The sequence below is a fragment of the Lynx canadensis genome, chromosome B2 (assembly GCF_007474595.2).
Source record: "Lynx canadensis isolate LIC74 chromosome B2, mLynCan4.pri.v2, whole genome shotgun sequence".
NCBI classification, from domain to species: Eukaryota; Metazoa; Chordata; class Mammalia; order Carnivora; family Felidae; genus Lynx; species Lynx canadensis.
The window spans coordinates 99,229,473-99,246,490 of record NC_044307.1 but is presented as its reverse complement, the minus strand read 5'-3'; the positions used below and the strand labels follow the sequence as shown (position 1 = coordinate 99,246,490).

The 17,018-nt window shown below is 42.1% G+C and overlaps 1 protein-coding gene across 6 annotated transcripts in view; it reads right to left on the bottom strand.

Moving 5' to 3' along the window:
- The window catches only part of LOC115514263, a 143,273-nt gene that overhangs the window by 53,006 nt on the left and 73,249 nt on the right, over positions 1-17,018 (bottom strand). For all 6 annotated transcript variants that reach the window (XM_030316098.1, XM_030316097.1, XM_030316099.1 and 3 more), the window contains exons 22-25: positions 16,436-16,601; positions 11,233-11,371; positions 3,509-3,662; positions 1,046-1,141 (exon numbers count right to left, since the gene is read on the bottom strand). In XM_030316098.1, coding sequence (XP_030171958.1) covers positions 1,046-1,141; positions 3,509-3,662; positions 11,233-11,371; positions 16,436-16,601 — 555 coding nt within the window. The remainder of the gene's footprint in view (positions 1-1,045; positions 1,142-3,508; positions 3,663-11,232; positions 11,372-16,435; positions 16,602-17,018) is intronic.

Below are 17,018 nucleotides of genomic sequence, written 5' to 3'. Positions count from 1 at the left end.
AAAACAAAGAACAAAATGAAACAAAACACCCATCTTGAAGATTTCTATGTATCCCTTATACATGATTTTGGGGGAGAAAACTAGGAATAATTGTGTTTACAAACCCCGCCCTCTCCACTATTAGAAAAATCTGTAAAAATCAGAGTAACATTTCTAGCTGAAAGTCCTCCTTGAACATGTCAGACTTTTGGCCTTGTATGGAAGTCCATTTCCCAGCACTTTACAGTGAGTGGTATTTGTATATGGCGAATGCATAGTGTGGTATCAATTTTCTTTTGAAAGTACAGATAGAGACACATGTATGCATAGGGAAAGTACTAGAAAAAATAAACCAAAATGTGAACGGTGATTGTCTCCTATTGGGGGAAATATGATTTATTTTTTTTTAACCATTCTTACTATGTTACTTTAAAACACCCAAACCTTTTTAATTTTGAGCCTATACAGAAGTAAACAGTAGAGTTCCCACCACCCAGCCCTAAGAACCATCAGCCTGTGGCCAATCCTGCCCCTATCTTCATCACTCTCCACTTCTGTATTATTTCGGAGCAAATTTATGATTGATTTTCATGTTTAATACTTTTCCATATTTTCTATTTTTAAAAATGAAAACACAATATTTGCTTAGGTAATCAGGGAGGAAACACATAATTGAAAGAAATTCTCCTTATGAATCCTGCTTAAAGAGTTCTCTTCCTACCACCATTCACAGGCAGACCGGGAGTTACAGACCCCTGAGCTTCCAGCCTGGGTGTTTCTCTAAGAGGTGCAGAGAGTGACTGGAGATGGCTGGTCACTCTCCCAGGTCATTACTGGCCATGAGCATTGCAGCTGAGTCTACAACCAAGGCCCATACCAGCTGAGACCATGATTCTCTTCTGTCATAAGAAAACATGACTCACCTGGTAGCATTGGATTTACAGCTTCATAATCAAACATCCTGCTTATCTCATAAATTATTCACCATTGACCTATGGACCCAATGAAACCTGCTTTGCAGTCTGCATTCAGTTCTTTCTGCCATGAGTGGGAAGAACTATCCTACCTGCATATTATACTCTAGGGTATCTGGGCTGCTACCCATAACTGGAAACAGTCCTCCATCTTCTAGAAATGCTCTCCAAGGGAATAGCACAGATGCCTAAAAGAACCAAATGAGAAACATGATAATGTTGTACTGTTGTCCACAAATAATAAATATCTTATATGAACAGGATTTCTGTGTTTGTACTCCAAAACAATGTAGGATGATTTATTTATTATATAGAAATAGTTACTGGGGCACCTAAGTGGCTCCGTTGGTCAAGTGTCTGACTCTTGATTCTGGTTCAGGTCATGGTCTCATGGTTCATGAGATCAAGCCCCACATCGGGCTCTGTGCTGACTGAGCGGAGCCTACTTGGGATTTTCTCTCTCTCTGCCCCTCTCCTGCTGGTGTGTTCTCTCTCTCTCTCAAAATAAATAAATAAACATTAAAAAAAAGAAGTAGTTCTGGATAGAAAGTCTGATGATGTAGAGGAGAGAGTAATATTCTTTTTTTTTTTTTTTATTCCCCAAATCTGGATAAACAGAAGGGTACTTAATTAAGACTTCAGTGTAACTAGTCAGCACCAGTGTTTGGAAGTTCCAGAATACCATAATAATAATGGGACACAGTTACAATCAACAAAAGTAAACTTATTCAAATGTTCTAGACATAAGGAACGTTAAAATGTTTTCCTTCATCACCATTGTGTTCCAATTCTAGGTAACAATTCAAAGCCAATGCCACAATGTTAATATGTGGGCCTCTGTCTTCTCCATATCACTGTCCAACAGTCAAGGCATCCCCTACTAGTTGTGGCATCATATGCAGGCCTGGACATAGTGGATCTATCCATCTGACTCCATTCTACATTTGCAGATTTGGTACTGGCTTCGGACAATTCCTAGAGTTGGAATTGATTCAGGTAGCCAGAAGCCAGGACACTTCCATCTACCTAATCCCAGGCAACATTTAAAGGCAATAGGAACAGGACTAATGGTCATGGTCAATCTTGTATTCCGGGACTAAATGAGGGTCAAGGTTTGGGCCAAGAGTCATTGCCTTGTTGCTAGGGAAGGTAAAATGGTAGGACTTACATGGGGTTGGTGTTGGCATTACTTGGCTTAGCTTTGTAACATAAAAAAATTGCATTGGAGGTTTTGGAGTCAGAAGACTTGGGTTTGTAAGGTGGTTTTATTTTATTTTATTTTAATACATATATTTTTTAATGTTTTTTTTTCAGAGAGAGAGAGACAGAGACAGAGACAGAGTGTGAGTAGGGGAGGGACAGAGAGAGAGGGAGACACAGAATCCAAAGCAGGCTCCAGACTCTGAACTGTCAGCACAGAGCCCGACTTGGAGCTTGAACTCACAGACTGTGAGGTCATGACCTGAGCCAAAGTTGGACACTTAACCCACTAAGCCACCTAGGCGCCCCATGAGATGGCTTTAAATATAGGTGGTCTACAACTTCTTCGGTACTTTTCCCTTAAAACGTGGAGTTTAATTCTTCTCCCCTTGAGTGTGGGCTAAAATTAGTGACTCACTTCTAATGAATAAAATATGGCAAAAATTACGGGATGTCACTTATGAAATTAGGTAATAAAAAGACTGTGACTTCCACGTTGGGTTCTGTTTCTTGTTCTCTTTTGAATTGTTTGCTCTGGAGGAATCCATCTGCCATGCTGTGAAGAAGCCCTGTGGAAAAGCCCACATGAATAAGCTTGAAAGTGGATCTTCTGATGCTCCCGAAAGCCCATGAGTGGGCTTGGAAACAGATTCTCCTCCAGTAGACCCTTGAGATGAGTACAGCCTGGGCCAATACCCTGATAGTAGACCGGCGAGAGATCTTGAGCCAGAATTACATAGTAAACTGCTCCCAGATTCCTGAGCCTCAGAAACTGTATGAGATGATGAATATGTATTGTTTTAATCTGCTAAATTTTGGGGTCATTTTTTATGCAGCCATAGATAAGTAATACAGTTTGTGATCTAGTGTTGTCATGACTGCCCAGCAGTCTGATCTCTGACCTGCCAGAACCTTACAGTCTTTAGTTGTAGAGGGTGGGTAATACTGTTGGTACCTAGGGAAAATAATAATTGCCAGGATTACATATGATAATACCTGCTGTAACCAGGGCTATTAAAAACTGAGCTGCTGACCTAATTTTTGTATTGTGATTGCTCCTATTATTATTTATTAAATGGAAAAGATCAACTGTTGGTTTTGCTACCAGCTGGGAGCAGATAAGGTATTGCCCCTGTTTGCTTGTTAAGCAGTTTGGAGGCAAAGACTCTGACTGGGAATAACAGCTGGCTATGGGGTCCCAGGCTGTTCTACCATGTCAATGAAGGGGAGCCAAGCAAGACTAAAGAGCACTAAAACATGGAGAACCCCTGCAAAATTTAAACCAAATGGAAACAAAGTACCAATTCCCTATGTACAACATCGTTTCTAGGTATAAAAATGCTTCTCAACATTACCTGGAGGCTCTGTGGATCTAGTGGCTGAGGCACGCTGAGCTGTGAAGCAAAAATGCTCTTCACGAGAGAGTTGCTCAGTGGTGGCAATCCATGGTACATGCCATCTGTAACAGACTGGTAGGCAGAAGCATTTCCAGTTGCCAAAAATGTTCTTCTACCAAAACATGGAGGGAATCTCATTAAAAGCAGTTACTTAAGCTTCTGAAGCTCAAAACTTTCTTCAAAGTTACTATAGCAAGATAACATTTTGAGATAAACACAGGTTTCCTCCTCAATGACCTCATCCCTCATCCTCCTTTCTTTACACACTGCCCTTCACTCCCTTAAAGGGAAAGGTAGATATATTATAGACTAACATTGTCCAATAGAACTTTATACAATGTGGAAATGTTCTTTTTTTTTTTTTAAGTTGATTTATTTATTTTGAGAGAGAGAGAGAGAGAGAGTGCAAGCACATGTGTGAGCAGGGGAGGGGCAAAGAGAGGGAGAGAGAGGATCCCAAGCAGACTTCGTGCTGTTAGTGTGGAGCCCAACTCGGGGCTCAATCCACAAACTGTGAGATCATGACCTGAGCCAAAACCAAGAGTTGTATGCTTAATCAACTGAGTTACCCAAGCAAGCGCCCCGCAATATGGAAATGTTCTGAGTTTGATTGTCCAGGATGGTAACCACTAGCCACATGTGACTGTTGAGCACTTGAAATGTCGCTACTGTGATTTGAAGAATTGAATTTTAAATTTTACTTCATCTAAGTCAATATCAATTTGAGACTTTAAATTAGATAGCCACATGTGACTACTGCATTGGATAACTCAGCTGTAGCTCTAGAACAAAGATATGGATTGTTGAATTATTTTAAGACAATAGCAGAGACAATTCTTGATATGCAAAACCAAATTTTTAAAAAAATTTTTTAATGTTTATTTATTTTTTAGGGAGAGACAGAGTGTGAGTGGGGGAGGGGCAGAGAGAGAGAAAGGGAGACACAGAATCTGAAGCAGGCTCCAGGCTCTGAACTGTCAGCACAGACCCCAATGTGGAGCTTGAACTCACAAACCACGAGATCATGACCCGAGCCCAAGTTGGTCACTTAACCGACTGAGCCACCCAGGTGCCCCTGCAAACCAAATTTTAAATTAAATAATAAAACTTTGGGGTTTGAGAGAGGAAGATTTTTGTTTTGTTTTGAATAAAACTTGGTTTTGCATATCAAGAACCAAAAATCCTGAAGACTAGTGCATGAAATTTATACCATTAAGTTGTAGAGAAGGATGTATGCATGATAAATTACAATGACATTTTTTTGTCCAAACGGAAATAAGAATTTAGTAAGCAAGGAAAGACTGTTTCTAGAACTTAGGTCTAGTGGATACCAAAAAAAAAAAAAAAAAAAAAAAAGATGCTGACATAGGGTAAACTGAGGAGAGGATATCCTAAAACAGAAGGGACCGTTTGTCTGGATCCTCCATGGGCTTGGCTCAAGTCTTGCACAAAGCAGACATCAAAAAGGAGATTAGCAATGACTGAGGAAGATACTAGCCCTGAGGGAAATGAGGTAGCCTCCCAGAGACTAGCAGACAATCAAAGTGTTGGGGAAAGCCCTGAGGAGTGCCAGAGCCCCCACAGAAGGGTATCTACATGGAATGCTGAGCATCAGGCCAATCAGAAGAGATCTGAGATTGAACAAGATAATCCAGAATGGGTAGGTGATGTAGCCATTCCTCCTCAACTGCTAGGATGACTTATAAGCACACCCAGGAGCTTACATCATCTCTGAGAGGAATGAAGGAAGAGAAAAGTACAGTGTAAGACCTAAAATTTAGGTCCAATATTATGGTAAAATCAGGAGGGCCTGGAATGGCCTAACCAAAAGGTTTCCTCTCCACTCTGCTCTCACAGATAAGGTCCCTTAGTCAAATAATCTTTCTTATTGAAGGGACCTAGGGCAATCCCTGCTTACCCCCTTAGTGGTTTCTGTCTGTTGCCAGACCATGAAAGTATTCAAATGAACCAATCACATCCTCCTGCACAAATGAGGGGACATCATACACTCCTGATACCACAAAGCCTGTCTCCCATAGTCCCTGGTTGTTCACTTTGTTCCCCGGGTGCAGTTCCTCTGTGGCCCTGCATGGCATGCAGTGTCCTCTTCCCCTGGGATGTAGACGACTGGTAAACTGCTGTTGATCTCCTCTGCCCAGCGTTTAGTGTCCCTGGAACACTAGCGCAGAATCCCTCACTTACCAACAGGATGAAAGGAGGCCATTAAAACAAAGGGAAATGGGGATTAATTATTCTTAAATTGACTTATTTTAAATCTCCAACCCACCACTTTTAAGCTCTACCTGTGGCTGGATGAGGTGGAATTAGGAAGTTTCATCTTTTTTTGCCATCAGCAGAAGGGGCTTATGAAGTTAAGTTCAAAGACAGATGAAGGGAGCTCCATACTTTTACATCAAACCGCAAAAATCATACCACCTTTTCACATTTTAATGAGAATTAGCAAAAGATAGTTGAATAAATGTTTTGTAGTGAGAGACTAGATACAATCATTGACTTATCCTGATAGCTCAAGGATGGAGCCTGGAGTTGCTCAATGAGAACATTTTCTCCTGTTGCTCATGTCTTTCACATGTTTTCTAATGATTCTCAATGGGCCCTGCCAGGGACACATTACTCACTCGCTACCCATGTGACAGTGATGTATCAAGCACCAATTATGCACAAGGCAAAGTGCAGGAACTGTCCCAAATACAAAAATGTGTTTGACTTTTCAGCCTAGTAGGAGCCCCAGTGAGGCAGAGCTCATTTACAGCTGCTTCTGACCTTCCTCTAAATGACCATGGTACTTTCCACACCCACATCTGTCTTCTGGCACGTATAGATCATATAGATCTACTTAAAACAGTGGTACCAAATAGCAGAATACTCTAATAGAAACATTTATTTTCAGCTCAAACCAAGAGCACAGAAGTCTAGGAACTTGTACAACCTCTTACTGGTTGGCTCCTTTCCTATCATTCCTGCTCTCCTCTCCCACCGATCTATAGAAGGATTTCTCTTTCTATATTTCAGTCTCTGGGTCCCGCTTTGCTCATGTCTTACTAGTTCAATCTTTGACTACAGTGCTTATATCTTAAAATTTATTTTCTGTTTATTATGGATATTTTGACATCTTCAAAGACCTTTCTGGCTAAGGATGATACTGCTCCTCCTTGGGCTAGATAGTTCCTAGAAATAGCAAAGGACTTGGCAGGGAGCATGGCTTTGATATGCAAACCAACCATCCAGAGCCATACTTCCTCTACCTGACCCTTGCACCTGAGGAGGGAATATTCCTCTGCTTTATTCATCCCAGGGCTAGTTAATAGACTACTAGAGATCACCTCTACAACCCAAAGCCCACTGGAATTATTCAACCCAGCCCTGTCATGCCTTTCAGGGTATGGTCTCAGCACTCTCCTTGCTCCTGGCCCACACAGATGCTTTCCCATGTGGCTTTGTGTGGCGTGGCATACATCTTGTTTCTAGGACCTGTGAATATAATAAACTTTGTTCTCGCAGGTCCCTTCTGTTCCCTTCTTGTGGCTATACCTGACTGGTCATCACATAAAAGAACACAGAACACCGACGTGCTCTCTTACCCTGACAAGTTTGTGCAGAACTTTGTAACTACCAAGTGCCACAAATGAACACAATTCCTGGCAGGGTTCTAGAGCCCCAGACATAGCTTTGTGCACATACCAAGCCTATTAATTTATGGATGTTTGGAGACTGTTCAAAAATACAATGCAGTTCAGATGTAAATGTGGCTGCTAGTCTAAGCTACAGAATCATAGAATATGGTATACTTTCTAGAGAGGCCAGAGTCAAATTATAGGCACCACCATTGACCAAATCATCGGTATTCTTTTCCCTACTTTCCTGATTCCTTAGTTTAGATCACCATGCTTTGTAGGCGCCATCTCCCCTCTATCAATAGAACTGTGTCTAATGCCACGTGTAAAAAAAAGGGTCTCAAGATGATACTCAATACTTTTAGCACTAAATCCTCTTTTATTTCCCTCCTTTCCATGGACTCCATATTTTGAAAGATTTTTCTACCAAATGTTCAGTAAATATTTTCCTGTCTAACTTGATACCACATTAGCCTCCAGCCCAAGCTCCAAGCTGCAGGAAGAGACGAAGAAACATGATATAAAGGAAGAATAGGGCTCCGGAGTCTGAAAAACTGCACAGATGCAAGTTCTGCTACAATAAGCTGTGTGACCCTGGGCAAGTTATGCAACTTCTGTGAATCTTTATTTCCTCCTCTGTAAAAATGGGGGAAATTATTTCTACCCACAGAGTTGGCACATGGTGAGAACTCAACCAGAGCAAATTTCCTCTCCCCCTTATCTCAGTTCTTAGAATTCCAGAATTTCTTAAAAAAAGAAAGAAGTGGGGCGCCTAGGTGGCTCAGTCCGTTAAGTGTCCGACTTCAGCTCAGGTCATGATCTCACAGTCCGTGAGTTCTAGCCCCGCATCGGGCTCTGTGCTGACTGCTCAGAGCCTGGAGCCTGCTTCAGATTCTGTGTCTCCCTCTCTCTCTGTCCTCCCCTGCTCATGCTCTGTCTCTCTCGGTCTCAAAAATAAATAAAAACATTAAAAAATTTTTAAAAAGAAAGAAGTTTGACATTTTGTTTACTTGCAAAGCTTTGGGGCAAATGTGTCTTTTTCATCATGCCTTTCGAAACATTGATAACAGGTCATGGGTTCCCATCACAACTCAATCAGACGCCTCATTTGATAAACCCTGGCCTGTGTCTTCTGCTAGGGTGGGTCTGACCAGCACAACTTGCCCAATAGCACTCAAGAAACAGGGAAACGCTGTTTAAATCAGGGTGTGGCAAAATCTTTCTTAAAAGGTCAGATAGTAAACATTTTCAGCTTTGTGGATCATATGGTCTCTTGTGCAACTACTCAGTTCTGTGTGGAAGCAGTCTAAGATAATTTACAAATGAATAGGCATGACTATGTTTCAAAAACCTTCATTTATGGACACTGAAATTTGAATTCCATATAATTTTCATGAGTCACAAAATACTACTCTTTTCTTGAAATTTTTCCTCCAACCATTTAAAGATGTAAAAGCCATCCTTAGCCCACAGGCCATATAAAAATCAGGCCTATGACAGAAGTTTGCTGACCCCTGACTTAAATAGTTAAGATGGATTAGAACCACTGTACCACCCAAGCATTTACTTTCAACACAAATGATTACATCATCTGAAATTAAAGATAAGCTCACTTCTCAGGCATTTCTTGCACTGGCTAATAAATAACTTCTACAGGTTGGTGGACATGCGCAGAGGTGACAGGCCCTGGGCAACGTGGTTCCAATGGTATTAGAGGACAATACCAATTTCTGCCAGGAGCTTGGTAGGTGATGTGGTTTGGAGTGATGGTAGGGTCCGGAGCCAATGGTCAACAAAGAATTCTTGAGACAACTTGGGTGCAAAAAGGTGGTTTTGTTAAAGCAGGGGGACAGGACCTGTGGGAAGGAAGAGCTGCCTGGGGATTGTGAGGAGAGACTGATTATACACCTGGGAGTTGGGAGAGATAAAGTCCAGGGGAAGTTTCCAAAGGTATTTTCACATGGTAAAGAAGACTCATGGATACTGGAGGCCTAGCTGTTGTCAAGCAAAGGTTGTTTTTCCCCCTAGCAAAGTATTAACATGAAGACAGTAGGGAGTTCCTGGAGAAATGTTATACTCTGCCTGCCTCAAGTATTTATCAAAGGGCTGCAGGTCATAAGGAAATTTAATTTTATCTGCCATTTCCTTTTGCCTTTGTTTCCCGCATCAGAGGGCAGGTTGACAGGGGCAGAGTGAGACTTCTGTGCTTAGACTGCATCTACCCTGCAACCAGAGCTGATTATGCCACATAGAAGCAGGAGCCAGATATTAGGTGATTAATGGGCCACTATCTTGATGTCTTTGAGCTACATCCTTCCTCAATTTCCCCCAGTCGATAGAAGCATGTTACTCTCATTCCAGGTAAAAGTTCAGTTTTTTCTTTTCAAATTCTGGAGAAGTCTTGAGTTTCTATAAGCAAAAACTTCCCTTGGGTAAACAGTCATGTTTGCTCAGAGTTATGAACTCTGGGGAAGGGTGAGGGAACTTCCCTGTCCTTCCTGCCTCTTGATTATCTAAGGACTTTTCCTTGTTTGCAGGTTTAGCAGTGAAATCATCAAGTGGGATGACATTTATCCCTTAGCTTCTCTTTTCCTCCTGTTCCCTGCCTTCTTTCCAGAGTCTATTTTTCGATCCACACTGCTGTCTGGCATCCATCCTAGTTCTAAGACTTTAAAGTCAAATGCACCTAGGTTCTACTTCTAGTCTGCCATTTACTAACTGTGCGATTCCAAATACACACAAGCCCGGAAGAGCTCTGAAGATAAAGGCTGGAGGAAATGTGATGAATAAAGGCCTAGTGGAGACATACCGTCCCGAGTGGTTCCCTCCAAAGTCTTTTGAAAAATATACTGAATATACTGAAACCAGACATAGAACACAGTGCCCTCTATTCCTGAGCACTGAGTGTGCCAGGACAAAGGAAGCCCCTCAAAGGAATTCCTAGGGGAAGCAGAATGGTTCCTCTGGGAGAACAGTAGCAAGCTGAACCCTGCACAGATGGAATCCAAACAGAACCTCCGGGGTATAGTTCTGTCTTCACCCTACGTGAATTCCTTCCAAATTCTGACCTGGGGTTTCAGAGTCAGAGGACTAATGAATGGCCATCCTGAAAAAATTGGAGCCTTTATATTCTACCTGCTCAACTAAGCTACAGCTCAGAAAGTTGTTTATCAATAAAAAAGAAATCAATTCGTCCAATTGTTTTCTTCTGCTGAATTAATTTGAATCCAGAGATCCTTGATGCTCAGAGTAAAGAAAATGCAGAGTAGGAAGAGAAAATACAGTTCAGTTCAAACCCTACATTTACATCCTCTATGGATACCCATGCTAGCAGTGAAATGTGATTATAATCCACAGGTAAGAGCACAGCCTCCTGAGGTCTTCCTCCTTGGCTAAATACTTATACTGGGAATTAATCAAAGGAAGTTAATTGATATTGACGATTTAAGAGTAAGCAGAGACCCTTAGGCCTGACCTCTTCCCTTCCCATACAAAACTTATTATTTATCCTAGAAACAGTGTGACTCTCAGTCCCAACTAATTTTCTCATCAGTCATGATTAATTAACCAGACAGACATTCTTTTCTGTATGCAGAACACTTAATACCCACAATTTATTTATTTGAATTTATAAATTTAACTCAGCCAGTTCCACTGGCTTCACACGTGCAGTGAAAATTCTGTTCTTTTGAAAGGTGATTAAGGGCTGAAAAACATAAACAAAACTCTTAGAATCATCTTCAGAGGTATGAAAAACATCATTCCCAATTCAACAACCTGAACATTGAAAGCAGTGATTGTTGTGCAAACTAACTGTATTTAGGGCACATTTAATAAAATTGAGAATATTATGATCGGACAAGAACACACGCTGCTTGGACAGCCTTTGCAGCAGAATGCTTTCGGTAGCCACAGTGCTCTGGCTCAGGTTGTGCCCTATTTTAAGCTCGGTATTCAATCTTGCCAAGAGTGGCCTCCCCCAGTGGTCGCTCAGAAGCACCTGCCCTACACAATGAACTGGACAGGATCTGGCGCTCCAGCCCTTACCGGATGAGGTGCCGCACCGCAGCATCAAACTGCAAAAATATAACCTCCCTTCGAAGGAGGAGTGCCTGGGACACGTGGGCAGGGTCCTGGGGGCTCTGGAGGCTGTCAATCATTTTCTGCAGTTCTTGAAGCTCAGACCCTGGAAGATGGATGACATTTTCGTCAGATAGTGTGACCTACAGGCTACCGTGGCTAACCTAATGAGCCATCATTCACCTCCAAAGCTAACTTTTTTTTTTTTTTTTTTTTTTTTTTTTTTAAATTTTTTTTTCAACGTTTATTTATTTTGGGACAGAGAGAGACAGAGCATGAACGGGGGAGGGGCAGAGAGAGAGGGAGACACAGAATCGGAAACAGGCTCCAGGCTCTGAGCCATCAGCCCAGAGCCCGACGCGGGGCTCGAACTCACAGACCGCGAGATCGTGACCTGGCTGAAGTCGGACGCTTAACCGACTGCGCCACCCAGGCGCCCCCCAAAGCTAACTTTTTACCTAAATGTACTTCTCTTTGTTTGTGAACATGCTAATTATATGTTTTGCAAGACTAGCAAAGTTATATTGTAGAGCCCAAGGTCTGATTTATCTTCCCTTCCTTCCTTCCTCCCTCAATAAGATAAAAATTTGCTTTGCTTTTCAGAATAAGAACATGCTGTTGAATGAAAGTTTTAAATTTTACAAGGCTATAGCCTCTAGACTGAATAAAAGAATGACAAGGAATGGGAAAATATAGGTCTCAGTAGAGCTGTTAGGGGCTTGAAGTTATTATAGATTACAAACCAGCATTCATTTCCCACAACCATGCCATACAAATCAACCTCTCTGTCACTGGCTCATTCTCTCACTGGCTCATGGATTAAAGAAGACTCAAGACCATCTAAGGCAAGCAAGAAATATGCACACCCATATGTGTGCATGTGTGCACACACACCACACACGCACACACACCTTCTTCTAGGAGATTATCATCATTTTAGGAGGTGTGAGAGATCCTAAACTGATTTGTTTCTTGGATCCTTACTGCAAAAGTGGACTGGACATAAGTAGACTTTCATGTGTTTTGAATGGAAATCTAAGTTAGGGACCTTTTGCAACACTCAGTACTGGGTTGAAGAAACTGGCCTGGGTATAGATGACTTAATGGCATCTCTATTATTGGCCCAGGAGAGGAGTTAGTCAGAATGGGAGAGCAAAGCAAGAAAATGATGAGTCCTTAGGGAGCACTAGTAGGGTAGTAGGTGGGCCCACACTTCCAGGGCTATTGGAATGTCAGCTGATCTGAAATGTTTGCCAACTCCCAGTGAGGACAGTGATAGCTTTCTAGTTGAGAGGACATCACAGTTATGGGAAGAAGACTATGGAAACTGATCTCTGTGCCTGATATGTAGCCCAAGGCAGAAGACAGATGGGATATTCATGAGGCATTTGCAGAGTTACTCTCTCAATAGCTTGTCCAGTCTTGAGCAGCCTTCTACCCTATCTGGCCTGGCATGGGATTTCTTCCCACATTTCTAGATGAAAGAGGAATTGAGGGAATGGGGAAGCTGTCCATGAGAGCCTGACCAGGGCAGAACCAGGACTGAGAATAGTTGCTAACACTTGTGATATATGCTTTTGGCTTTAGGAAAACATGAGAAGTCCAGATTTCATATCCATTTGATGCTTTACAAAGAAGAGAAAAATGGTTTTTAGGTACTTTTCCAGCCGCTGCAAAATTGGACCCAATCACCAAAATTTTTATGACTCCTCTATAAATCTGATGGTCATATCGGACTGAAAAGAAACTTCCTCCAGAAGAGGGGTCATGTTAGAGTGAACTGCACAAGAATTTTGGTGGTGGATGGAAGCCCTATTTAGTGGTAATCAGTGAACCTTATTTGTTCAAGGCCTAGTGGGACGGTCTGCAAGCATTACATGCTGTCAGGTGAAGCAGCAACCAGGGGGGAACAGTTTATAATCCTCTGCCATGACAATGAAAAAGGAATATAAAGTTGCATATACCCCGTGATTAAAGCTCTGTGAAATGTAAAGTGTGTTTGGACAAGGGCTACAAGGCAGTAAAGGTAAATAAAAATATCTCACTTGTTAGAATGGTTGGATTGCAGGCAATCGTTCTCTTTTCATTATTTCCATTATTGTTCATATACGTGATGTGTGTGCATGTTTATATGATCACTTCCCAGCAAAATTGTTCTGTGTTGATAGGTAGTATTATCATTAAAACACAGATGTAGAGGTGGGGACTACCCTTTTTTTGTTATTAACTGACTTTACCATCCTCATTTAGGCTTCCCTTGCCTCATGGCATCAAGCAGCTGCTTGGTGGGAGGGGAGGTGGCTGGCGGGCAGGGCAGACAGCCTGACTGTGAGGATGGGGCAGATGGTTACCATGTAGTTGTGGTGGTGGGGTTGGGAGGAGACCTGAGCCAGGAAACATCAGGAAACAAATGAGACTTCCCCAGGAGGGTCTTATTTGGGAAATCAGAGAGAGAAGTGGGGGCAGGGGGAGGGGTGAGGTGGAAATCATAGTGGCCCTGTCTCCATGTGAATACTCAGAGCCAGCACACTTTGTTCTCAGCTTGTCTCTAGAGTTCCTGAAACTCTAAGTTTAGTGGACAGTATTTGGGCTTTAATTGGCCTCCTAAACCTTTACAAGGAAATCACAGTGTAAACTCCCACAGGCTGATTACATCCTCTGCTGACTCCAAAGGGAGTTGCTGACTTTCAGGGAAGGAAAGGATTGGGCAGGTCCACAGAGCTGGTGCACAGTGTCTAAGAGCTGCTTCCTCAGTCAAATGGCAGGGCCAAAGCTGAGATCTGGAGGGTCCCCTTAGAAATTATTTTAAAGCATATGAGCCCACAGAAGTCAAACTCCAAATAGCTTGGCAATAGCCAAGAGGAGGTGGGCAAGGATATGAACAGACCCATCTCTTTTCACCTTAGCTCTCCTTGTCTCCTCTGGGAAGCAGGCCAGGAACTGAGCAACCTAGGCTTTTTAAAAAGATGATTATCACAGAGTGGGATTTTTCTTTTTTTAGTTCAGTTTGCTCTTTATCTATTTTCAGCAGAGTATGCAAAACTTTGCACATTCTCCCTGGAGCACAAATGTTTTTGCTGGCAACATGACAGGGTGCATGCCTCTAATTGCACACCTTGAAAAGCCTGGGCCCCACATGTTTCAATGGTTTCTGGTTCATGAGCATATAAATAGTAAGAAACCAATTTCCTTCATCCTGAATTCCAGGTCCTCAACAATTTGGCCTCATTTCCTACTGTTCCTCAGTGTCACACCAGTAGGTACGCCATTCTCTGGACTGGCCATGTGCAGTCTGCCTGTCACCTTTGCCAGAGTCCTTTTCTTGTCTTACCAGGACCATCCCTCCTAGTCTTCTCCATTGATTCTAGTGAGGGCAAGTACCCCCCACATCACCTTCCCCGCAGGCTCCGCCCTCCCAGCTGCTGTAGGCTGTAGGCTCCTATGCAGCCTCTATGGAAAGATGACTCTGGCTCTATCTAGGCTTCTATCTCATCTCCGTGTGTCTCAAGGACAGGGATGGCATCCTTTCTCCTGTCCCTCATCTAAAGCCCGGTCCCCATACCCTCCCCAAATCTAGCAGCTCCTCTAAGAGTGTCTTAGTTTATTTTCTGAGTAAACCCCTTTTATAACAGTCCCCGAATTAGTAAAAGGAAAGGCTCTAAGCATGCTTTGGAACTTCTTTCTTCTCTTGATTCTTACATGAAAGATTTACTAGTAGTTTTGCAATCTCATTAGCCTGTGAAAATTCTGTGTTTTCTGCTGAGTCAGCACCAATCCATCCCTTCTTCATGCTGCCTGTCCTCAGATACAGGCATCAATCTTCCTCCAGGATCACCACTAATACGCTCCCCTAGGGTCTCCTATCTGAATGTTTACAGATTCCTTCCGTGCTCATTAGCGCAATGCAAATCTACCAGCAAACAAATCAGGGTCTCCCACAAACATATTTCCTTTATACGCTGGCCAGAGAGGAATAGATTCAGAGTATATTACACTTGTTTGAAGACCCCTAGGTTAGAATAGGCATATTATTAGCTCATTTTGTTGGCTCTTCTCATCCTTTAAAATCCTTGGCTACATGGGGTTAAGCATCTGACTTCGGCTCAGGTCATGATCTCACGGTTCATGGGTTTGAATGAACCAGTGTGGCAGGCTCTGTGCTGACAGCTCAGAGCCTGGAGCCTGCTTCAAATTCTGTGTCTCCCTCTCTCTTTGCCCCTCTCCTGCTCGTGCTCTCTCTCAGTCTCTCAAAAATAAATAAACGTCAAAAAATATTAAAATCCTTGGCTACTCTGTTACAATATGTTATCACATTTACATTAACTAATGACATAATTTGACTGGGAGTCAAATTATTAAAATAACAAGATCAGTTTCCCTACTTTTGATTAACCCAGCTTACTAAGCATTTCAGAGTCTTTAATTTACCTTGTGCATTTATCTTAGAACTTAGTGCTTAGTTAGGGTTTATGGATTAGCACTTGGCAAATAAAACTAAAGCCTCAATCATTCTTACTTCAGGACCATCAGGCTACTGTCAGCTCACAGAGGACTGTCTGCAAGAATTCTTGACAATAAATGCTTGGTTCTGACCTTGCCATGTTAGCTCACATAGGCCAGAAAGGGAATGAAATAAAACTATTGTGCAGTAGGGGGATGTACATTCTTGTAGAAATTTTACAGAGATTTTAATCCACAGAACATCTCCATGAAACAGGTATTATCATCCCCATTTTATAGATGGACAAAGATCCACAGAATAAAATGTCCAGTTTCCAGTAACCAAGTGGCCGATACAGGGTAAAAAGCCAGGCTTGCCACTCTTGACTTGCTTTACCTTGTGGATTAGCCTATAAATGTGGAATTAATTAGTTTGGAGACACTATATTATGACGTTTTGCCCTTTCCCCTTCTTCTCACTGTCATTTATGAAAAAATATTTTAGTTCTGTCTTTCCAAGTATTAAGAGCTTCATATTAATTAACTAGATGGGAGAAATCTTTTTACAATGTGTGAGCATATCAAGTTATCACATTGTACACTTTAAATAGCTTACAATTTTATTTGCCAATTATACTGCAGTAAAGTTGGGGCGGTGGGGGTGCAGGAAGAGCTTCATAGAATTTCAAGCAAGTATTGAAGGTGATTTGAATCACCTTTAATCACTTACCAATGCCCTCAGTTCCTCCCCAGTCACCTTTCAAAGGGTTAGCACTTAGAGGAAATTTAAAACATGTTGAGCAATTTCCAAGTTTAGCAAAACTGAAAAGGTAGGCCACAATGTCATGGAGAGGGGCTATCAGCTGTAGAGTTAGCTTTAAGGCTTGAAAAGCTGCCTGTGGGTATAACCAACACAAAGAAATATTAAGAAATTTCTAAGACACATATAAAAATATATGAGCATTGATGGGGATAATATCTTTGAATAAGAATATTGGTTAAACATTTTCACGATATAATATAGGATAATAATTACAGGTTAATATCTAAAAAACAGAACAACAAAACTATTCATGAACCAGGGTATATGCCTTTGGACAAGGTAAGTCCTAGAGTGAGGCATTTAAAGCAATGTGTTTCTCTTTGTTTAAAACCACGGTGACCAGGGGTGCCTGGGCGGCTCAGTCGGTTAAGCGGCCAACTTCGGCTCAGGTCATGATCTTGCGGTCCGTGAGTTTGAGCCCTGCATCGGGCTCTGTGCTGACAGCTCAGAGCCTGGAGCCTGTTTCAGATTCTGTGTCTCCCTCTCTCTG